The sequence below is a fragment of the Cetorhinus maximus genome, chromosome 24, assembly GCF_964194155.1.
Source record: "Cetorhinus maximus chromosome 24, sCetMax3.hap1.1, whole genome shotgun sequence".
Classification (NCBI taxonomy): Eukaryota; Metazoa; Chordata; class Chondrichthyes; order Lamniformes; family Cetorhinidae; genus Cetorhinus; species Cetorhinus maximus.
In genome coordinates, this window is record NC_135902.1 from 6,436,522 (window position 1) to 6,462,073 (window position 25,552).

A 25,552-nucleotide genomic window follows, 5' to 3' on the forward strand; every position below is an offset into this window, starting at 1 on the left:
TCCAGGGAATCAGTATTAAATACAGCATACACCGAAGTTTCCAAGCAAAAGTATTGGTGCAGTGGATGTTTCTAACATTTGGGGATATAATTCTGTCATTGTAGTGAGAAAAAGATAATATATTTGTCCTTGTTCAGCACTTTGTATTTTGAACTCAAAGATAGGAATCCCTCCCTTGGTTAATTTTATCCTAATGAGCAAGGTGAAGATTAAGGTCCAGTAAATTATTATTTGAGCAATAGTCCGTTCTTTGCCCATTGATTAAAATTACTATGTGGTGTCTGGAAGGAGAACCAGGATTCTCTAGGTAACAGCAGTAACTTTCATTTAAAGGTCAGTTAAGGGCGCCTCAGATTAAATTACAAATAATCTTGATATGATTTGACTGCCAAACTGCATTAAGAGGTATTATATTGCACCCCAAACATCCCAAAGTGCTTCATTAAATTGCTTTTTGAAAAGAAGTTTCTGTTATGTAGTTAAACAAAATGTTGACTACTACAGGTATGTAAAATTATTAGTTCCTGTCTGTACAAGACCTGTTAGCAAAATAAATCATGTCACATGACTCTCACCTCTCCGCTTTGGCAAAGGGTGTATATTCCTTTGGGATCCTGAGATTGTTAATATTTTACGACCATTAAGAATTCAAAAGGAAGGTTACCGGGTTCTGTTCTGACAGACTAGTATACTCTGGTGGCCAGGCCTGGCTTGTCAAATGTAGATGGCCTTTGTACAATTTCCTTTTGAATTGGTTCTCTGCAGCCCACAGAGGTCATTGTGTCTCATCTCTCGAGATGCTAAAGTGCTGCGATACTGCCAAATAGCTCTTGTTGTTCAAGAGTCACAGCCAGACATAGCTTCTGTCATTTTAAAAAGTAATTGTCCAGTTTTTAAAAAGTATCTATATATAATATAAAAATAGTGAGGTCTAATAGTTATATGATTGCATCAGTGATGTAATTGATCTTAACATTAATCGATTTCTGATTTGAGACCTAATATGCATTTTCTGATTTATTACTGTGACGTTTTTAGTCTCAGGGACTTGAATCTATCCTAATTCTTTTATAAGCAAAAATGTAATTCTGAAGTTGCTGGAATTCTGAAATAAAAATGGAAAATGCTGGAGGAAGATGAAGAATTATCTAATTCAGAAAGAGTCCTGGTAAGAAGGTAAAACTGTAGGTCATTATCAGTTTAATAATTCAGTCCAGATTTGTACCCAATCTGAAAGCGTTCAGCACAAGCCTCTATCAGTATTACTCTGGGTGCCATAGTTGCATGACAATCATTTCCCACCACCTACCTACATAGGAAGAAGTAGAAAAAATCTATTACATCTTTAGTTACTTAGCCTTTATACACATTAAGTGTCTCATGCTTTAGAAACAGAAAATTGTGTTTTATTGGAACTTGCACTTTGTTATCTTTTAAACACATTCATTCAATTAATAGACCATTGTTGCTTTAAATAAAAACTGTATGTCATATAGTTTCCTTTAAACTTTGGCAGCAATCCGGAGTCATGTTTGTGGGCAAGCATCGTGGGATGGCAAACAGGTTTATTATAGTTCAATTGAATCCATTGCATTTGTATGGAAGGCTGACTCAACTTAATTTCACCATCATTTTCATCATTTATACAATATTGTATCGATACAAATAAAAAATTAACGTCAGGAACTATTGACTTATGGAAAATCAACTGATTGTCATTGATCGGAGTGAGTTGCAACTGTACTTGGGCAAACCACCACTTCACGGTATTTGTTTTGGTTAGATATTTGCAACGGAAAAAGTGGAACACCAATTTGGAATACTGGGATGGTGCAAGATTCTAACTGAAAGCTGTCAATCATAAACAAAATTCATTGGTGGCTAATGAAGGAAAATTTGACTTCCTACAGCTTAAAGGGAAAAGTAGTCTAATGTTACAACTCATCACAATAATTTGTTACCATAAATGATTCTATTCAACTGCCTTGCAATACTCAAATATAATGTCCCAGAGCTTCCGGTCTTTAGATCTTCAGAAGCCAGGCGTACCCCCCAGATGTACTTCAGCACCCCTCTGAAATCTCGACATGCTGCCTCTGTGGGAATTGCCTGAGAAGTTTGAACTTCCAATGGGCAATTCCCCTGCTCCCCAGGACCCTCTGGGAAAAGTCTCCGACTCTGAGTGAGTAAGAGTCAGAGGCGCCGGACAGTTCCGACTTAGTTAATTGGATAGTTACCAGGAAATGTTAGACAGCAAATTCCTAGTCCTCACCCCAGGTAACTATACAACTGGCTCCTGTCGACTTTCCCTTCCACCCCCTGACCTGACCTGACAAGCATCACCGCACAACTATTTCCCCCTGGCTGGACCTGACTCTTTCCCCCTCCCCTTGCAACATTTGACTCCCCCAACACTTTTCTGTACTCCCCGCCCTCCAACCCGACCTGACTAGCCCCCACCACCCAACCCCTCCCTTCACTGCCTAACCAGACGACTAGCCCCCAACCTGACAACCCCTCCTGACCCAACCTGACATCAGATTACCCATCCACCCACTTGCCCAAGTACCTCCCTCACTGAGCAGCCATCCTACTGAATTACCCACTTACCTCACCCACCCGACCCACTTACGCAATGACCCATACACTTCTATGCTAATTCACGAATGTCCCAAAGCTTTTCGGTGTGTTGGTGAACACTTAACAGAACATGGCAGCTAGTGCCATGAAAAGGGAAAATGGCTTGGCTTGTCTTCCCCTGATGATCCAGTGCTATGAGGAACCAGTTCCATTAAAGGTACTAGTTCCATTTCTGAAGAAGCCAGGATCGGAAGACATGTCCAGAAATGCAGAGCTCTGGTGTGGCACAGAAAAGTAAGAGCTAAGCGGCAATCTGTTGGCAATTGATGCCTCTCGGAAAATTCGGGCCAATATCAAGTATTAATTTACAGATCCTCCTATCTCTGGGTGGTTGGAGACTGGACATACCCCAGTGGATTTGCTCTGGGACCCCCTCGGAAGTCTCAATTCAAGGACTTGCAATTCGACTCACTTACCTCGATAGTTAACCTGGGAGTAGTTGGTCTGGGAGGGGGGGAAAATTCCTGGGTAACGACATAACTGACTCCGCCACAACCTCCGCACTCCCTCCCCACACTCCTCGCCCGACCTGACCCGATTTAAGACCTGACCTACCCACCCTACCCACTTAATTCACTTGCTTCACTCATTCACTAACACACTGGAAAGCTATTTAAGTGTCCCAGATCTTTTCACTGTGTAGGTGAATGAAGACTTACTAAAATATGGCAGCTATTGCTGTAAAAAGAGGGTGTGGCTTGACTTCCCCAGACAATCTTGCACTAAGAAGGAGGAGTCCGAGAACAGGTACACTCCACATTTCTGAAGAGGCCTGGTTCAGAAGTCCGGGCCAGAAATACGGATTTCCACCTTAGCTTAAAAAATGTAGTGTAAAATAGAAACTGAGTGGCAATCCGAAAGTAATTGCACTTGGAAAATTTGACCCAGTACGTCTCCACTGATGTTTCCTGGATAAGTAGAACTGGCAGGCAGTCTTTTCCTGCTCTTAGCTCAGGTTGCTGTTGAACCAACTGAGTAAACAAAGTTCCATCAGATGATGAATTGTGTTGAATAGTGTTCGTATGGCAACATAGACAATTAAACCTAACTAGTTGTAATATAATAATTTATACAGTCCTGCAATGAGACATGTTGAAATATTATCAATCTCTGCAAAAATGTCCATCTGGTGCACATTTCCCACCCTACTGAGTTAATGATCTCGGCCCTGTCTCTCTGCTGGCATGCTATGTACTTATCCAGATAGAGAGGAAGAAATAATTTTGAGGAAGCCTTCTAAGAGTAGCCAGTGTACCTCCTAGAAGATGGCCCCGAGTATTATCGACTGAGGCCAAAGGGAGACTCAGCTCCAACACTTCATATATAGTTTGAGAATAAAAGAAATGGAGTTAAATGTCAACTAAAAAGAAGCAGTTAAAAGTAGAATGAGTTGATTAGACCACCCCAGAGTTGTACTGAATGTGTAAGATCATACTTTCGTACCACATATTTTGGAAGTTGGATAACAACAATATCTGATTTTTTAATACATTTTTGAATTGGTTCAAAATTCAGTTCCTTGTCTCTATACAGTATATTAACATACACAGTTTATAGTTAATATAATGACAGCAGTTTATCTGGTTTGAGGAAGCAACCATACTGTGCAAAACTCTGGCATCCAGTTCAACCACCAGCTGAACATGAAGCATCACGTTCTAGCCATTGCCAAGACTGACTGATTATTTCTCCATTCACAACTTTGCTCACCTCACCTCGGGCTCCTCTGCTGCTAGAATCCTTAACCATGCTTTTGTCATCATTAAGCTCGATTACTCCAGTGCCTTCCTTCAGTCCTTCCACCTTCCATAAACTTCAACTTTTAAATTATAATTGAATGAGGCACTCAACTAGTAAATGTGAAAAATATAAGTTAATCTGGATAGAATTATTATTGACCACGATCTGTGCTGCAAAACCATGGTTTTAGTTCCAAAACTTGATTAAAATCACAGAAATATCTACATAGAGGGAGATTTTTGCCTATGGTGCTTGTGTCAGCACAAGTTCCATATTGGAGCCATCTTTTCTAACCCTTTGTTCTTGCTTTTTCCCTCACTGTTCAATATTTGATCTATTTAAGCCTCGAATGGATCGATTTAGCTTCAGTAACTATTGTGGTCGTGCATTCATGTTAATTATTGAACTAGAATTAAGGCATGTAAATGTTTGCAGGCAGAAGTGTAAACCTTTTTTGGATGGTGGGTGTTTTATTCCTTAGCACACGCACATTTATGTTTATTCTCTTAATGTATGTGATGATGTTTATTGCTGTTCCTAATTGCCCTATGAAGGTGGTGATGAGTCTTTTTTTACACAACTTGCAGGCACCATGTTCTCTAAGTTTTGTTTGTAGTGTGGGGCTGATTTAACTGTGCAGGCCTTTAAATTTTTTGCATAGCTGCGTGCAGACTGTAACTTGTGCTCAGCCTGCATGGGAACTTGCTGTGGGGTTGTGCAGATTTGAGGGAATATTGCTTGCAGGGTAACCAGTTTACAATGTTAATTATGCTAAATTAACACACGTTGATCTTACAAAGCACATCCATATATTATGGGCTAATAAATGGCTACAGAATGGCCTGGCAATGATCATCTCAAGCAAGTGAGAATCTAACCACCTCCTCTTATTATTCCATGGCATTAGCATTGCTGAATCTTGCAGCAGCAGCAACAACATTAAGGGGATTATAATTGATCAGAAACTTAACAGAACCGACCACATAAATAGTGTGGCTACAAGAGCAGATCAGAGGCTGAGAATTCTGTGGCAAGAACTTACCTCCCAACTCCTCAAAGCCCGTCCACCATCTACAAGGCACAAGTTAGAAGTGTGATGGAAATCTCCCTACTTGTCGGGATGGGTATAACTTCCACTTGAACATTCAACACCATCCAGGGCAAAACTGCCTGCTTGATTGGGCAGCCCATCCACTACCTAAATCATTCACTCCCTCCACCACTGATGCGCCATGGTTGCAGTGTATCCCATGTACCAGATACCTGTAGGAACTTGCCGAAGCTCCTTCAAAAAGCACCTCTGAAACCTGGGACCTCTACCACCTAGAGGTTCAAGGACAGCAAGTGCAAGGTAACACCGCCATTAGCACATTCTGTTCCATGTCACACGGTATCCTGACTTGGCAATATAACACCCTTCTTTCATCATTGCTGAGTCTAGATCCTGGTACACTCTCCCTAACAGCACTGTAACTGTTCCAACACCACAGGACTGCCACGGTTCAAGAAGACGTCTAATCACCACCTTATCGAAAACAATTGGGGATTGGCAGTAAATGCTGACCTTGCCAGCGACACCCACATTCAAGAACAAACTTAAGAGAGCAGAAATGGGCATGGGAAGTTATAGTGGAGAAAAAGTAGACATGGTAGTGTGTCAAAAGCGTGACAATTGGAAGTAAGATGTAGACAGAAATACATTGCAAACTTAAGGGCTGAGAAATTCAGTCTTGTATGGATGCCTGCCTTCATTTTCTGAGAGTATTATGCATGTTGGTTGCTTCCTGTTTGGCATTCTCTGCCAGAACACGTTGATTTTGGCGCTTTTGACATCAGGCAACTGGCTGATGTGACGCCTGGCTCTCAAATTTGGACAACTAATGTAAATGCAGCATCTTTATTGTTTACTCATTTAAACAAAAAAAGCTTGAAGCAGCAAGATGGGCCCTTCAATAATGTTATTTAAAAGTTCAGGCACTCTGATAACGGGTATGTTAAATTTTTTGAAACATTTTCTACTTGCAAAAGTACTCGAGTGTTTTTGGACAAGTTTCGGTAAATTCCTGGATTTGCTAGAAAGTGTTGCCACATCATCGCAGGGATGGAATAGGTGACCTGTGCACAAAAAGCTACAAGAGGTACGGAGGCAACAGTGGGGGCTCTGATTCCAGGTGTGCAGCACAAGGAAGATGGCGAAAGGATATGGAGTCTGCAAACTCTGCACCAACTCCTCTGCCAAGTTGAAGCCAGCTTCCTCTGTATGCCTTGACAGTGATGAGCTGTCTGGCAGGCCAGCCAGTGCACCCAGAACCTGTGTGCGTGCCCAATCAGCACTTTCCTCTTTGCTGCCCCATGAAGAGTCTCATTTGAGCCCTCTGCAGCAGTCAGATAAAGTGACAGAGCTTCTTTATCACTGATGTGCTGTTACACTCTTTCCTCCTCCTGGAGTGTATAGCAGTTCTTGGGAGGCTGAAAGGAGGAATTCAGAAGGGGAAAGTTGGTGTGAGGGAAAGGAGATGGAGTTGCAAGCAAGAGGTCCATGGTCACACCAGCAGGTTGCTCAGAATGCCAGATAACAGGAGGAGGATCTGCTGGGAGTTGAGAAGGAACATAAGGCAGGATCATGCTATCACCTACAAGTTCTCGGCACATTGGAGGCTACGGGCCCTGTTGCAGCTGACATCATGAATCGTCTCCTCTGTAGGACTCTGGAGTGGGGGTGGGTGTTGTCAATTTTGTTCTGTTCTGCTTCTATTGTGTGCCATGCTCTTCTGCAAGAGAGAGCGCAAAATGACCGTGCTTGTGGAAAAATGGGGTTGCTATAGCTGAATGGTAGAGGTATGTGGAGGCAGTGGAATGTGGATGTGAGGCTGGCAGCTTTGGCAGGTTTGTGCGAATGTGGGGGTGAGGTGGAATATCTGGATGCGAGTCTTGACTGCCAGGGAGTGTTGCTGGGTGGCTGTTGGAGGTGTGGTGAATCGAGCAGCTTGAGGGTGGTGGAGCAATAGGCAGGAGATGTCATATGAAGGTGCATTCACTTGATGTTGACTATTTGTGATGTCATGAGACCTTTGTGGTACTGCTGCCAGGTCCTTGGGTTCAGACCCTGGGAGTTGGCCTACCTGACCACCTACTTGTACTTCCTTCTGCCAGGGTCTCCTGCCTCCCTATGGTACCATGTCACCACTCCCTTTGCGTACCTGCACCACTGATGTCTCCAGTGCCGCATCTGTTACTATTTTTCGGATCTGATGAAAGGTCATTGGCCTGAAATGTTAACATCTGTTCTAAGAGAACAGAGTTATCTGACCTGCTGAGCAATGCCCCCTCTCTTTTCTATTGTTATGTGTGACTTGTTTAAATGCATGCTACTTTACTTTTTTGGGCAGTTTTAAAAAATGGGACTTGCATGGTTCCTACTTTGTTGCTGCGCATCTATTCGTGCACAGAGCTTACGTGGGACGTTGCTGCTGGGTATTTCTAACATTGTCTGTTTTTATGCAACAGAGTTCCCCAGTGAAAGTACTGTTATTTTTGATGTACATTACTGATTTAGACTTTGGGATGCAGGGTACTTTTTGAAATTTAGAGGTGAGAAGAAACTTGAAAATGTAGTAAACGCTGAGGAAGAAAGTAATGGACTTCAAGAGGACATAGGTGGGCTGTTGGAATGGGAGAATACTTGGAAGATGAAACTTAACGTGGAAAAGCATGAGGTGATACACCTTGGCAGGACGAATGAGGAGAAACAATGCACCCTAATGAGTATAATTTTAAAGGGGTGCAAGCAGCATGAGATATGGGGAGTTTATGTACAAACCTTTTTGAAGGAGCAGGACAACTTAACAAAGCAGTTGATAAGACATATGGAATCCAGGACTTAATAAATAAAAGAACAAAAGCTATGAAGTTATGCTTAATCTATGTAACTCACTACTTCATCCACAGCTGGAGTACGGTGTGCAATTCTCGGCACCACACTCTAGGAAGGACAAGAAGGCTTTGGAGATGATCCAGAAGTGATTTACTCAAATGGCTCCAAGGTTGAGTGATTAAATTTAGCTGGATAGGCTGAAGAAGCTGACGTTGTTCTCCTTGGAGCTGAGAAGGCCAAGAGAAGATTGGATAGACATATTTAAAATCATGAAGGCGTTAGATAGAGTAAATGAGACTCTTTCCAATGGCTGAAGTGTTGATAACCAGAGAGTACAGGTTTAAGATGATTGGCAAAACAACCAGAAATGACATGAGGAAAATCTTTTTCACATTACAAACACTTAGGTTTGGAATGTACTGCCTGATTGTGGTGGTGGATACAGGTTCAATAGTAGCCTTCAAAGGAAACCTGTTAAATATTTGAAGGAGGAACAATTGTAGGGATATGAGGAAATAGCAGGGGTGTGGGACTAACTGGATTGCTCTTTTAAAGATCTGGTGCAGGCACAACAGTCCAAGTGGCCTCCTTCCGTGTTGTACTGATCCTACATATAGTCATTGTAATCTAGCTGAACCTTCAAAGGAAATTAAACAACAATTTTGTTAATGAACAACATAATTGCCATTATCCATTTTTATTTTAATCTACATTGTAGTAATAACAAAGAGTGAGTGAAGTTTTGCCTTTTTTTTGCAAATACAGCTGTGGTCATTTTGACTTTTCTTGGGATGTAGCAAAAAGCAGGAAATTCCTGTTGCCTATACTTCCTGTAATGGACACCGCTCGTAAACGAGTGTTTTGTTTTAAATGAGTTGAGGTGATATTAATGTTGAATGGCCAGAGAATGTTATGAATTGTAGCATTCGGATATTAGTTACACCCATAAAGAACTTGTAAAGGAAAGCTCTGACCTCGGTTACACTATATCCTAATACAATTGCCTCTTCCCTTGCAGCTCCCAGCAAATACCTGCAATAGATAATTGAAATTTAGTGGAGGCCTGACCCCAACCCACTTTAGCAGTGATCTTTTCCTTAAGGAAGATCTTTGTTTCTTCAAATATAATTTTTAAAGCAAACATGGCCTCTTAAGGGAACCGATAGAAAAGAAGGTAGGAGGGGCCCGTTGGCCGCTTGCCCATGATGGGGAAGTAGGGAAAGAGGCATCAATGGAAAGTTTATGCCAGTGAAATATTATGCTGTTAAACTGCCTTGTGGACAGTCTTGAAATGCAAACATTTACAATGTATTAAAGAAAAGAAACCCTATCTTGGAGATTTGCAATTTAACCTCAAACTACTTTCACCTGTGCCCCGTTAATATGGTTATGAAGCCTATATGTAGGTCTCCTATTGTACTGTGTCCATGTACAGACTTGCACCCTTATTTGTCATTACCTGCAAGGTATGCATGGCATCGTTCTGGAATGCTACCTCCTAGTGTTTCATGAAAAGGAAACACTTGGTAAATGTTTTTATCATTTTAAACTTATGGATGATTGCTGAGGAAAAGACTGCCACTTGTTAACAAGTTTCTCACTCCCTGATGTCCACCTTTGCTACAGTATGGGGGCAAGTTGTTGCCAGGCATTCATCAATGTTCTGAAAGCAGCTGCCACCAGATATGAGAGTAGCTAGGAAATGACTCTTGCTGCATAGTGTTTGGTCTGCTCTTATTGCCTTCGCACACAGCAAGTTGTTATGATGTTAGACCAGAACCCCCCCCCCCAAGCTTTTGGTAAGATCTGGTTTAGGGACCAGACGTTTTGTTTGAAGTAGACACAGTTTGAGTTTCAAGACACTATTAAGAAAATAAAGCCTCAAGATTCTGTTTTGAACAGACAAACAAAAATAAACTTTATTTTGCAAGGTCCAAAAGCTAATAAAATTTAAAATATCTATCTTGAACTCTAACATTCAGGTTTAATATGAGGTACATGTGAATTAACAGGCAAACTGGGTTGGAAAACACCACACTGTACTATAAATAGCAAATGCGACCAAGACAGATCCACGGATTTCTCAGCAACCCACCCAGACATCAGTAAACAGTCAACCAAGCTGATTGAAACTCTGCCTCCCTCATGAGGAACTCTAAACGTTTCACTTCTGAAGTTCAAGCCTCTGAATTCCCTCAGAGTTGCTCTAACTTGAACTGCTGCAATGACTGCACACCTCCCAGAGTTTCAGTCTCATCCCCTGATTCTGTGTTCCCCTGGATTTCTGAGTCTGCACTTCAGTCTCTCGTTACTGGTGCGATTTCAGCTCTTTAATAGCTGGCTAGCTTCACTGGGCTGGCACTGCCCCTGGATTTCACCAAGCTCCAATCTCCCCAGTTACACCAAGCTATAAATGGCTCCCAGGGCTACTTCTGATCCCTAATCTTTTCTGGCACGGAGCTAGTGACCTTTTGCCACCTGCTCAGCTCTCCAGGACTTCCCTGAGCCCTAACTGGACAGAACTATCAAACGGCTCCTGGATGACTCCTGAGCGGCTCCTGGATAACTTCTGAGCCCCAACTAACAACAACACTTTTGCTGCTTGGAGCCTGCTAACAGTAGCACCCTTTTGGTATGGCCTTTTCCCCTACTATAGGACACTCGCTGCCCAGCAAACAGACAAATAAATTGGCTCCTGGAATTTTCTTGAGCTCCACCCATCTCCATGACAACATAGCCTTCCAGGGCTCGCTGAAAGCTTTTAAATTAATTAAAGTTTTAACTCCCAAAACAAAACAACTCTTTGGGCTGCATTTCTTTGCAAACAGTATATGCACCTCATCTCCAATTCGCCAGCTGAGGAAGCCCACCTGCTGTTTTATGATCTTGCCTCTTTCTAGCTGTTAGCCCCTTAAGTCAACATAATTCCGACCTTATAAGTGTAATGGTCTTCGAGCTGCTTTAGTTGCATTTATCCCATTTTCTACAGTTAAACCTTAATCTTCCCAGAACTAAAAATTGCCCCCAAAATATTACTATGAGCCAGGTATTTAGAACAATGTTGAAATTGCAACCTCAACATATGCAAAAATGCTGGAACCGGTCTGTCTCCCAAGTTCTGAAGAAAGGTCATCAACCTGAAACATCAACTCTGTTTCACTCTCCACAGATGCTGTCTGATCTGCTGAGTATTTACAATATTTCTGTTTTTACTTCAGATTTTCAGAATTTGCAGTATTTTGCTTTTGTCTTCCAATTGTATTGGCTGCTGTATGCTGTGTGTCATCATAATTTCTCCAACATGTGACAGAAGTACAATAAAAATGATTCATGGTGTTTCCCCTTCCTCCCAAAATAATAATGATCACCTTTAACATAGCAGTTTGTTATCAACCTTAAGCATTATGTTTGATCAAAGAACACAGCTGTTAAATATTTTTTGTTTTGTTTTTTTTGTTGTTGTTTGTTTTGGTGTTGAAATGTAGCTAAGGTGTAATAGTGACATCCTGTCAGCAGCCCATAAGTAGACTGTTCAAATTTGAGTTCATTTTGAGCTGTGTTATGTCTTGAAAATTAACTTGTAGTATGTAAAATATGCTTTGTGTTATGTGGGGCAAAAACTTGTTTTTTGTTAGCAGGTGTCTTTTCCTTGTGTTGAAGTAATAGTATGAAGGGAAAACCATATGAGCCAGTTGTTTGCTTATTTTCCCCGTTCATTTAGTGTGTGTGTGTGTGTGTGTGTGTGTGTGTGGGGAAGAAATCTGAATACATAATGTAGTATATTGGTAGCTTTTAGATGATCCATAAAGTGTAACAGGAAAACCATGTCTGCCATTAAGACTACGGGGCAGAGGCAGATGAGGATCTTTTGCAAAATTCAAATGCTGGTTTGTTTATTCTGCTATCCTTGTAATCCCAAAGTGCTTTAATTTCAGGTTATTTGTTTTTTTAAAACTAATTTTACACAATCACTTCTATATGAGTCTTACCTTTACGTAATTTGCGAGCAGTAAGGTCATATCCCCCTGGATCACAACAGTATAGTTTTCACTCAATGTGTCTGCATGTTTCTGAAAGAATTTAGTTACTTCTACAAAGTATCCTGTTAATGAATGTAAATTGAGTATATTTGTAATTCAACTAAAATCATAAGTACCTACATTAGCAATTATTACATAAAAATTTGCTCAGTCAGCTTCTTATTCAAACATTGGTTATGTTTTTGAGATTTATTTCTAGCAATATGATCTGCTTGCTGATAATTGAACAAATATACATGCTGGAGATTTGGTTCATTTCTTCATTTATTTAGCTTGTCCATTTAGATTGCTAGAAACTGATGCTAAGCTGTTATTTCAAGCTGTGCAGTGGCATCTATTTTATTTTAGGCTATCATTTTTCATTAGCACGATTTAAACCTTGGTGAATCCAAATGGTAGCTTTCTTTCTAAATTAATTGAACAGTATTGCTTGTGGTATCAACCAAGCTTGCTCGTATCAACAGAGCTTTGTGACACATTGAATACTGTACAGTATTCAATTCTATTTCTTGATTGAAAAATGGATAATTTTGGCTTTTAACCACCAATGTAGAAACAGTTATTACTGTTTGGACTCAAGTTGTTTAGTTTATAGTGCTCTTTTTATGGCATATATAAAGATGTCAACAATTAAAGTAAAATTACACACAGTCTACACTTGAATATTTATAATGAAAGTTAGTATCTTGGTTAGTGTATGTTTATGGCACCAACAAGAAAAGGGGGCAGTGATATTTCAAAAGACTTTTGCATATCCTTGTCCAAAAAAGTGTAATTTTGTCATGATTTTTAAGCACTTTTTTATCCCTTTTATTCCACAAATGAGCTGCTTTCATTGCCCTTGTCTGTACACTGAAGTAACTTAGCCTATTCTGATGGTTTGCCAGGTTGAAATCTCAATCTTGACTGACATTTGCTTCACAGTATGTTTTTTTTTCATGAGGAGAGGCAAGAAAATATCTACTTGAGAACTTCAAGAGACAAAATTTTAGTGGGTCAACCAGGAAACAGACCTGAAAATATCAACATAAGCGGAATGTTCAATTTAAGTATCATTCCGCTCTTTTGAATGCAGAGGGAAATATCTTCATAAACCTTTTATACATTGCACAAAGGTGAAGCCAGAATTCCTGCCTCTAACATGAAAATATGCTGCAAGAACAGATTGTTCACCTGATCCCAGGCCAATGGCAGTCTTCAGCCATCTGCCAAATGGTGTAGGACGGTAGCTTAAAAATTATTTTCCACCTTTTTCACACTTCCACTCTCAAATTTTATCTTTTTTCAAACATGAGCAGAGATTTCTGTATTATTTTTAACGTGTCCAAAACACTGAAGTATCATATGACAAATTTAGCTATTTTGTTTTAGTTTTCTGACTACTTCTTATTCCCCACTTCATCCCATTAAATAGGATTTGGGTGCCATAACCAGAGGCAATGAGAAATAAGAAAATGTATAAAAGTTGAACGACCATCGAATATTTTTCTTGACTTTTTTTTCATCATTGCCAGTAGCACAAAAGCAGAGACTACTTGCATTGATTTTGCAGTCCGAATAGCAGAGAATGCTGAGCGGTTAACCACCCAACATTTGGTGGAATTAGTTCAAGCCTCTAATGTTTCTATTCCCACCATATACGTGTTGTCTCTTGCGCACGTGCTCGCTCATGCGCTCTCTCTGTCAAGCTGTCCTGTGCCATGCAGCATTTCTTAACCTGCTTCCTGATCTTTACTAGTGTTACAGTTAAATCAGCTTCCCAAAAACAACTTGGAATAACCCGATCCAATAATGCTTTTTTTGTAATCTTGCCTGAGGCCAGTGGACGAGAGATAAATGGATAGGCTGGGAAAATGGAGTTGATGCATGAAGATCCACCATGATTTTAGTGAATGACGGAGCAGGATCAAGGGACCCTATGGTCTACTTCTGTTCCTATTTCCTATATGCTTATGCATGTGAGAACGAATCTAAGCTCGTTACCACATAGGAGATATGGCTCAGAAGTGTACCATTAGCCCAACCAGTCCAGACTGGCATTTATGCTTCACTCAAACCTCCTTTCTTCATTAAAAACTATCATTTTAATCTTCTGTTCCCTACTTCCTCATATCCTTGTCCAACTTCACCTTAAATGCGTCTGTACTATACAACTGAACCACTCCCTGAGGTAGCAAGATCCACTTTTTGGGTAAAGATATTTCTTTTGAATTCCCTATTAAATTTCTTGGTGACTATCTTATATTGATTACCTTTTAGTTGTGCCCTCCTCTAGAAGAGGAAACATTCTCCTTTATTCACTCCATTAAAATGTTTCACAATTTTGAAAACCTCAATTAGGTCAGTGCCATGAAAGTATAATAATTCTGATAATATTGTGATTTATTGTAAAAGTAGGTTAATAGTGGGGTTTGGATAGTTTCTTTGTGTGTGTGGAATTTAATTGAATTGGTGACAGCTGGACTGGAGGCTTTTGAGTCATCAAAAAGAAGCTAAGTTTGAAATGCTAAATATGTAAACATGGCTGAAGTTTTGGAATGTGAGGTGTGAGGAAAATTTGCATTTATAGATAAATTTGGGGCAGTTTGAATTTCAAAGAGGTGGTAGGATGTTACACCTAGCCAGAAGAAGTTAAGCCAGTGTGTTTATTTTTCCCAAAGGTTACTGATAAAATGAGCGCTATGAAAAGATTTCTAATATGAGAAAGGTAAAGTTCCAAAAACATATTGGAACAATGGAATTTGCATTAAAAAGGGAGAAACGTGTATAAAGGCGATGAGGATATGTGTCAGGGAGAAGGAATTCTAAGATCTAACAAGTGTGAAAAGCCTCCAGTCTCCATGCATCAAGTTTCTATCAACTGAAGCTGAGAAAACTCACTTTGATTTTGACTGTCCAGGGTATTGTGTGGTTTTGCCTGGGTCTGTTTAAATCTTTGTTTTACTGTTGCCTTAATGGGAGTGTAACTGGAAGCCAGATTAATTAGGGGTTTTAGGAGTTATTATAGTAATTTGTAGACCTATTTATGTGCTTGAAACCTTTTTTTGTTAATAAATGTTTAATTTAGCGTACTAAAAACCTCTGAAGTTGTGGTAATCTTATTACTTCTGAATCAGGGCATGCATGTCAAAATAAAATAAAAATTGCAAAACAGTTGTGACTGTGATCAAGTTTCCCTCGTGGATTTGATCCGCCTGGTACACATCATCTGTCACCTCATAACAGTAAGCCCTCAGCCTTCTCTTTTCAAGGGAGAAGTGACCCAGTCAGTCAATCCTTTCCTAAAATATATACCCACTTGTTTCTGGTATGGTCCTTGGAAATCTTCTCTGCACCCTTCCAATGCCTCGATATCCTTTTTATAATATGGCAACTGGAACTGTTTGCTAAGAAGTTTGATCTACTGTTACTAACGGTTTTACCTAACCATGATAGTATCGGATACATTATTTGAAGGCAAGAAACCAAATGTCTCTTTTGTGAGCCCTGGAAAATATATTTTTGCTTATAAATTTGACACTCATAATATCAATAACATTTCCAAAGAATTGAATGTGATTATCAAGCTGTTATTTGTGATCTTAATTATAAAACTGTAAGAATTGATCACAGTCCTTTGTTTTAGGGAGAAAAAAAATAGACCATCAAATTATCCAGATTTCTAATTACTTTAAATGACTGGGGGTTTAATGTAAGATATTTCTTTGAAAGTGATCTAGTTGAGAATGTTTGCATGGTTACGAATTACCCTATTTAGACCTGATGCAACGCTGCTAGTTCAACCACAGACGTTCACATGCAGACACCTCTCCTACCACCAAAAAACTGTGACTTTGATCAGTCAATTTTTCCTCAACAGAAGCAGAAGACAGATAAAGTCTAAATTCTAACCATCTGCATTTGTATGATATCGCTCATGCAAAAGTGAATCTCCAAGGGGCAGCAAGAGACGACAATTAAGAAATTTAGATAAGGAGACTGAATGCATGGAAAGAAGCTTCGAGGCAGCTTTTAAAAGCGGAGAGAGTTTTTTGAGAACCACTATGCCTACCTCTCTGTTCCTCAATGGGAAAACATGGAAATAATTTTAAACACAACACTATTCTGCCACAGCCCTTCTGCTCCCAGCCCAAAACAATTGTAAAACTGGTCAGTAATGTTGGTTGAGGGCACGTCTAGCTAATTGTCTATGCAGCAAATAGCTTTTGTTACTTTATTGATTTATGCTGTTAAATGTTGAATAATCAAATCCATTGCAGGTAAAACTTTTTTCTGTTAACAGTTGTATTTTTTTCTGACAGGTATTGATTATAAGACGACAACAATTCTGTTAGATGGGCGTCGGGTGAAACTACAACTCTGGTAAGTGCTGGACAGAAACTAATTTTTATGTTTTTCTTCTTCAGTGTTAGGATTTGTTTCACTTGCTCTAATTGGGTTTGTACTGGCTAAGTGTAATGAAGAGGTTTCCAAACATAGCAGGGCAGCTGTTTTGAGAAGGAACTTTTTCTAGTCGTCAACCAGGAATTCTTCCAGGCCTGGAATCTTTTACATGTTGTAAGGACCTAAAAACCTCAAGGTGATGGAAGAATTCAACAGAGTAGAATTCTGCAAGCACAACTGTATATTGCAATAGAAATTAAAATTTCAGAATTAATGTCAAAAGATCCCTTAAGGTCACCACTAAACAAGTTCTGTGCCAGAGGTGGGAAAGGAGCCGATTCAGCTCATCTTCATGCTCCTAAAAGCTTTCCATTTAAACTTTCCAAAAACAAATCAAATTCCACCTGATTCCCTGGAAAACATTAAAAAATTCTTATGTTTCACTAGCTTCTTGGGTGGATTTTAACCTTTGCATCCATTCTCTGAAATTTATTTTTCATACAAAATAACCTTCACCTGTTCTTCTCTGGAAGAGTGCCCTGTCCCAGGCATATGGTTAAGGTCCAGAAGTGAAGACTTTTTTTTTGGAATCTCCTGCAGATCCCCAAGCATATGGACGTTAAGTCGCCTTACCTGACTTTTCTCGACCCTCCAGCATATCCAGACTAAAGGCTATTGGAACACAATCTGAAAGCCCACTTAAGCTATTTGGCCAGCAGAAACTGACAGGGAGACTAGAAATCAAAATAAAAACAGAAAATGCTGCAAAAACCCAGCAGGTTTGACAGCATCTGTGGAGAGAGAGAGAGAGAGATAAGAGTTAACATTTTAAGACAATATGACCCTACTTCAGAGCTGCTTCTTTGACTAGAACTCAAGTCAGCCCAACAATGAATTAGAATAAACCTATTTGTTCAAAGGGGTTGAATTAAATGTACAGCCCATAACCACAAAGGTAATTCCCCACTCCTGCACGAAAGCAGCACCATTCACAAAGGGGCTGAGTCATGCCCTGATTGTATCTCAAAATCTCTGATTAGGTAAACTGTCAAAGTCCCCACCCACTGCCATAGTTGAACAAAGGAGCAAAACTGCCATAGCACTCGGAGATCAATGCGAAAGAATTGCTGTTAGCAGCATAGATATAAGGAAGTCTAAAGGGAATGTTCTATGAACAGATAAAGGCTAGAAAGTAACGATTCTGCGTGTTCACTAAAGCATGCACATTCTCCTGCCTCTGTCAAACTTGGATGAGTGATGAGAAGCAAAAATGAGTGGCGACTCAGTCACAGTAGAGCTTCTCACATTCCCTTTGGTTAAGACAAGCAATTAACAAGAAGGTAATCTTGGTGTTCCTTTTAAAAGATAGTAATTTATGTCGATTGATGAGAATTAAAACCCTTTACATTAATAAAAACTGAGAACATAGAAAAGAAGAAAACGATCTGCAGTGTTCAGCAAAACAGTGATTTGCTCTCTTGTTCCTAATTCCCTTTCTGCAGTAAGCATAAAGAGGCCATGATGGGCATTGAACTGCTGTAAGATCAGGGAGTCTCAAAAAATTATAAAATAAGCTGCAGATAAAGATTTTTAAACTCTTTCGATACCTTGTGTGTCTTGGTCTTATGGCAGTGGGGAGGGGAAAGCAAGCTTTTCACTTTTCGTTTTCTTTTGGTTTATTATTTTATTTTTACTTTCTCTTGATTGTCCTATCTTGTAAATTTTATATCTTGTGTCTTTTTTTAAAAAAGCCCTTTATCCATCTAACAGCAATATCACTGTCACATAAGGAGATTTTCAGAAAGGAGGGAGCAGTGCACTGAAGTAGTGGCATGCCACTGTTGGATTATTATATTTCACGCTGAACTCCAGATGCTGAGTTGGAGAAGGCCAGTGGGGACTGCAGAGTTTGTTGGAAACCACACAGAGATTAAGAAATATGCACCAGAGGGATGGGGCAGGAAATGTAAAGAATATTTTCTTTTAAATGCAGAATTGTAGGTAAGTAGAATTCCCAACTTGGGGTGCTTAAAAAAAAATTGACAAAAAAAACAGCAAAGCTGCCAAATTGGCAACAATTGAGCATATTTTTACAAAACAGAACGGAACTGATTTTATACGGTAGGAAATAGCTATCATTTTAGTTTGTTGCCACCCAAACCACTGGATTGTATTACAGATTTGTTGTGCTATTGTCTATCTATTCTGTGATTTGGATGTTGAGATTGGATTTGACTTTGGTTTACTGAAGGGTTCAGCTGTGATAATCTGGATCTTATACATGCAGACAGTAATTGCATGACCAAACCGTATAATAATCATTAGATGATCCCCATAAATAGCTGATTCTACGTGGAGGTCCCATAAGATTGCAAACAAAGTTTAATGGCCCCATATCTATCTTTTTTTCTTGAAATACGGTGTGAAACAGTACGTGTCAATTTAATTTTTTCTCCTGAGGCTTTATTTCCAGCTCAAGATTAAATTGTTTGATTGTATTTTTTTTTAATTTGTACAGTGATACACTGATTCAGTAACAAGTCACTGCAATAACTAAGGCAATTGACAGTAGTGAGAATTTACTTGGTGGAATTTGAGTTGATAAATATTTGAAACCTATTTAATGAAGAATTTTGGGAAGTAGTTGAAATAAAACAATAAGCATTCCTGTTTGTTGCAAACTTGACAGCCATATGTTTAGAAGGAGGTTCCTTTTGGAATACAATTAGATTGTATCTTTTATTTCTAAAATAATATTTTAGTTCCTCCATATTGTCATAACTTTTGGTGAATTTTATGCTGATGCAACCATCTTGCAGTTTTTTTTTCGTGGAATTTATATAACTGGCAGTGTATTTCATTACTAATTTATTCATTGTTCCCTAATACAGCAAGAATCTTTTTTTAGTTAGAAACGCTACATGTGCAAGTACAAGAAACAGAATTTTACATTGCAGCAAATTAACTGCCTTTAAACCCATAAAAGGAAGTGGAATTTAAAATTATTAGCTTATGAAGTTCTTTGTATGAATGTTACAGAATATAGTTTACCCCCAGGTAGACCACATGAATTGTGATGACAATTAGTTGGTTTCTGTATAAATGTAATTTTCTTGCTGAACTTTGCATTGCTGGGTTCCTGCAAATCCTCGGTAACCAGATGCTTGTTCAATGTGCCTTAATATAGTTCTGTTGTTTCACGCTACTTAAGTTGATAAATTATAGGGCTTGAGGGAGGCTTGGATAGCCCTGATTCCCAATAGTATTGTCAGTGTCTCCTGCAAGTAGAATCGAGTAGTATGGATGTTAACTGATGCAAGGGCTTAATGTTTTTCCCTCATTCTTAACTTTTTTCTGTCACTGTACATTGCTGTCATCTTTCATTCTATCTTTCAGCACAAAGAACATGAACAGACAATATAAAATAAGGGGTGAAATTTTGAAGGGGGTGCAGGAGCAGAAAGACTTGGGTGTATATATGCATAGATCATTGAAGATGGCAGGACAGATGGAGAGAGCAGTTAATAAAGCATATAGTATCCTGGGCTTTATTAATAGAGGCATTGAGTACCAGAGCAGGGAGGTTATGCTGAATTTGTAGACACTCGCTAGACCTCAGCCGGAGTATTGTGTACAGCTCTGGGTGCCACATTATAGGAAAGATGTGAACACATTGGAGAGAGTGCAGAAGAGGTTTACAAGAATGGTTCCAGGGATGAGAAACTTCAGCTATGAGGATAGGTTGGAGAGGCTGAGACTGTTCTCCTTGGGGAGAAGAAGGCTGAGAGGAGATTTGATAGAGATGCTCAAAATCATGAGGGGGCTGGACAGCATAGATAGGGAGAAGCTGTTCCCACTCGTAGAAGGATCAAGAACGAGAGGGCACATATTTAAAGTGCAAAAGAAGCAAACGTGGCGTGAGAAAAAACTGTTTCACACGACGAGTGGTTCGAGTCTGGAATGCACTGCCTGGAAATGTGGTGGAGGCAGGTTCAATCGAGGCATTCAAGAGGACATTAGATGATTATTTGAATAGAAACAATCTGCAAGGGAATGGGGGAAAAGGCAGAGCCATGGCACTAGGTCATAATGCTCATTTGGAGAGTTGGTGCAGACATGATGAACCGAATGGCCTCCTTCTGTGCCGTTAAGATTCTGTGACAAACAGGTCATGCTATTTATGAAAGCTTATGAAGTAAGTGGCATGAAGGATATTGCAGAATCAGAGATGTGAGGTATTTGGCACGGGAAAATTGATGTTGTTTTTCCAAATATCTCATTAGTACGCTAACTACATACGCATTAAGGTATTATCATGTGGTTATAACAGTAACAATTATATTTTGCTACTTCACTCCTCCCACCATCTACTGATCTTTTTTTAAAAAAGCTTTAACCAACCAAAATATGTGGTACAGTAAGAAAGTGGGTTATGATTTTGAGTTTCATTTATCAAGTAATAGCTGAAATGGAATTGGCTGCTGTCTGCAAATTATTTTCCCATGGGAGGGGAAATCAAAACTCTGCATTCCTTGATCACGCCTGGTTCCCCTCCCCATCCTTCCCACCACACCTCTGTTCAGACTTGACAACATTTATAACTTCCCCCTTATCCCCACACTGCCCTTACCAGAATAATCTCTTCCATTAGGTTCACCTCCTTATTTCTTGTCCTCCTGTCTCCCAGTTCTTAACTACCCCCCCAAAGCCCAATGTTTGTTGAGATCAAGTGTATCCTCTCCTCTAGCTTTTTGCCCCTCCCACTTTCAAACTCCCACAATCATCTCACTATATAAAAGCTTATCCTCAATCCCTCTTTTTCTAATTGCTGTCCCATTTCCAACTTCCCTTTCCTTTCTAAGGTTCTGAAAAACGACACCTTTTCTCACACATTCCGAGTTCAGTAGTGTCACTCTCACTACTAAAACTGGTCAACACCACCAGGAATGTTCTGTGATACTGCAACGCAATATCCCTCCTCGACCTTTCTGCAGTTTTTTAAATTATCTATTCCTTATACTACCATATTTAAAATATCATGGTCTGAAGTTTAGCCCCAGGATGTGTTCTGTGCGCAGTTGCTAGTTTGAGCCTGGGAAACCTGGAAGAACGGGTTTCCCGAAATATCCTGCAGTTAAAAATTGTAGAACCCCTTTAAACATTTTTTGTCTGTTTTTCATCCACAGTCAACCAGATTGACAGGCTGGAGGCCTATTGGTGAGAAAGCTTACATCATAATGCCACACCCAAGGAGAGCATTTAGGTCTACTTGGTGAGGGCTCGGGTGGGAGTGATGCCTGGTGGGTAACAGGGAATGTTTTGACAGCAGCAGGTTTCATGTCATGAAAGTCCTACCTTGGTGAAGTAAGGCAGTTTGTTAACATATTTAAATCAGGTTCCCACTGAACAATTAGAAGCCTGATTTTCAGTTGTTGCACAGGTTTCCCAGGGCTTGGGAAGCCACTGCTGAAAAGGAGGCAGGAGTTGCTGGCTCAAGAAGGTAAGCACCTCTTACAGCACTCTTTGTGGGTCAGGAGGCTACCCCCAGCCACTTGAGGAAGCCATTGGCCTCCCTTCTGCTGATTGCATCCTTTTGTCTTCACTCTGTCATGATCACAGACCTTCCTTCCACTTCTGTCCCCTTTCTAAGCCTCAAGCCTCGATGTCTTGCTCCCTCCTGGAGTGACTAATGTTCCTGTCCCTACCCCAAACCATGATCTCGTGCTGCCTCCCCCTCCTGATTACTGACCTCCTGCCAGTAGTTCTTCCTTCTGCCAGGTGACCAGCTGCCAAGTGGAAAATAAAAGAAAAGAATTTCAATGTCCTGGCCTTGCCGTTTTTTATTGTGTTCTCCCGCACCCTCCCTATATCCCAGGTTGGAGCCGAAAAGCCTCTATTGCTATCTTATCCCTCATGCCACCTAAAATCGCACACCACCAGACTTAATTTTGCTATACTGTTCTCACCACTCTATCCCACAATATAGCTTCTCCTTCAGAACTGTGCTGCCTTCATCCTATCTCACACAAAGTCGTACTCGCCTATCATCCCGTCTTTGCTGATCTTCATTTACTCCTTAACTGCCAGCAGATCAATTTCAAAATCCTTGGCCTTATCTTTAGATATGCAATGCCTCTTCTCACTACCTTGTGATTCTCCCAATCCTTGTAACTTCCTCCAGCACTACATATCTACCCTCGCCCTCCATTTTTCTAATTCTCATCATTACACATTCCCTCTTTTTTTTCACTGGACCATCTGACGTCCACGCTCTGGAACTCTTCAAACTTTTGTTTTTCTACATCTGTCTTCACCTTCAAAATCCTCTGTAAAATGTATCTTTCTACAGCACCTTCAGCCAGCTTGCCTAGTCTTTTCCAACTCCTGCATGGATCTGACCCTCAACTTTAAAGCCACTTGGGGCATTTTACTCCACTAAAGCTATTACATTAATGCATTGTTTGTTTGTTTTGCAGTAGGAGAAACAGCAGTGAAAACTGTACAGACACTCTGACAGTCCCAAATAATTCATTATAATACTGTGAGAAATGGAGGTTATTCTTTTTAAATTTTTTTGGGAAGATTGTATTATTCTGTAAAGAAGGCTGTGTGTGAGCGTATGTGTAAATGATTTAATTAAGTTGGAGAAGGCTAATAGAAGACAAGTTGTCTGGGGGTTTAAAACATGAAAGGATGAAGGCATTAGGTTTGAGGTACAATTGGATAGGTTGGATCTAACATGTGCATTTTTAGGTAAGTTGAGAATTGTTTGAATGTCAAAGGGAAATCAAACGTGACAAGAAACAAAGTCTTGGACTGCAACAAGCAGTCTTATTCTGAAGTCTTGGATTTCCACAGCAGAATGGAAGAGAGTTAGAGGTCATTGGTACGCCTTTATTAAAATCACAGCAGTTTTGCCTTGGGTAATATTACTGGATTTTTATAGTTAAACACCTATAAGGGAGTGTTGCCTGGAAAGTGTTTACTTGTGGGTCTGAGCAAGTAGAAAGTCTTTTTGGGGGGATGTTTTGTAAGACTAATTTTTAACAGTGCAATTGTAATCTTGTGTGCTTAAGTTTTCTTTTTATTCTTTTTAACAAAACTTTTTTAATTTTTAAAACCCCAAAAGTGTTGCTGAGATCAAAGGGTATGGCCCATAAGCCAAGTTTCTCTCTGGGATTTGGTTTATGCAGCAATTAACATCGGCTGTGGTCATAACAATACATACAAGACTGAAGGCACGGCCACTCCCAAATCACAAACTATGGGCAGCCTTCAATGCACCAAGACCATCTTTTAACTTAAAACACAGGACACAACCTGATATAACTCTTTTTAAAAATATTTTAAATATTTAATCTGCATGTGATTCTGTTGAATGTAATTCTTTTCTGTTCCTCTTTTTTTTAAAACAAATCCTGATCTTGACCCTTCAGCCGCTGTGTCTAGCTGCTGGTCCATGCTTACCTGACCCCGCACAGTCTTGGTTCACGTGCATGTGTACCATCTTGGAAGATGTGCAAAGGTTGGGCGAATTGCAAGAAATGTCATTTTCTTCCCCAAGCCGCCTTTTTTTTCCTCCCTGCCCCTCTCTTTCCTTCCCTTCCCACCCCTCAGCTAATGCGGTACAGTCCATAATTAAATCTGCATCTATACGGTTCAGTACCACTATCAAATGATATGTTTACTCACTAAGCCATATGGAGCAGAATTGGTTCACATACTTATTGCCTTTGAAAATATGGTACTGAATTAACACCATGGAAGTGCAGCTGTGTGAGTGTTCTGCTGGCACAAGGATGCGTCTATAATGTCTCATGCCAATGTTTCATGTTGCGGATCATTTTATTGTTTTGGCAGCTCCCTAGCCTTCACCTGGGATCTTCCCTATGATGAGCTGCAGAATGGCTGCAACAGAATTTGGTCATCTGCAGCAATTAGTGAATTTGGATAGTGCATTGGGAACAAAATGTGTTTTTTTTTCTTTGTGAGGTGCTTGGCATAGGCTTTCAAATCCATTTAATTTTTAAACTGCTGCCTTTGCACTGCACCTCGTACCCCTGAGCACTGCAATGTGCATTTCAATGCTGGACAACAGGAAAGGACCATGGTTTGTTACACCAAATGTTGTTCAGGTACAAGCAATAAGAAAGATATGATGTGACATTTTCTATTGTTTGCATCTATTTCTAATCGACTTGTATGCCCAATATTACTTCCAATAGAACATGACAAAAGTAACAAGTGTGAGCAGAAGATAGCCCTGAATCCTGAAGGATTTGTTGATTCACATCACTTGAATCACACTGGCCCTTCAACATAACCTGAGCAGAATATTAAGCCAAGATTTATCCTAATTTATCCATAATTATTTTCTGTATTATAAACACTAACTGATAGCTACAATAATTAGATAATTCTCCACAGGCAAGGGATGATTAATGATGATGTGACCTCTCCCTTGCTGGTTATAATTAGACAGAATCCTTTTTTGGGGCCAGGTAGTGCAATGTGCACCTGCTAGCAGAAGTCAAACGCTGTGCCTTTGATTCCCTGTCATCTTAAGCAATTAAAAGGGTGGAGGGAGCAGTTTTGCCTAATTCCATTGTGATTCTGAATTCATTTCTATTTCTCGATGAAGAAAAGAATTTATATTTTCCTGTTCCTGAACAAATGATTCATCAAGGTCCAGTAAATACAGGAAAATCAAGCAAGGAGTGAACTTAATATTTTTTGTCTACTTAAATAAGTTTGTGAAAAATCAGATAGGTTTGATTAAAGACATGGCAACCTCCCCGGATTCAAAATGTGCAGGCATTTCAAAAGCACCAAAACAGGAACATTTTGTCGCTATCTCAAGATTTGTTTCACTTTT

The 25,552-nt window shown here is 39.9% G+C and overlaps 1 protein-coding gene across 2 annotated transcripts in view; it reads left to right on the forward strand.

Moving 5' to 3' along the window:
- The window catches only part of LOC144699627 (ras-related protein Rab-40B), a 73,682-nt gene that overhangs the window by 18,242 nt on the left and 29,888 nt on the right, over positions 1-25,552 (forward strand). For both annotated transcript variants that reach the window (XM_078570703.1, XM_078570704.1), the window contains exon 2: positions 16,596-16,656. In XM_078570703.1, the coding sequence (XP_078426829.1) occupies positions 16,596-16,656 (61 nt within the window). The remainder of the gene's footprint in view (positions 1-16,595; positions 16,657-25,552) is intronic.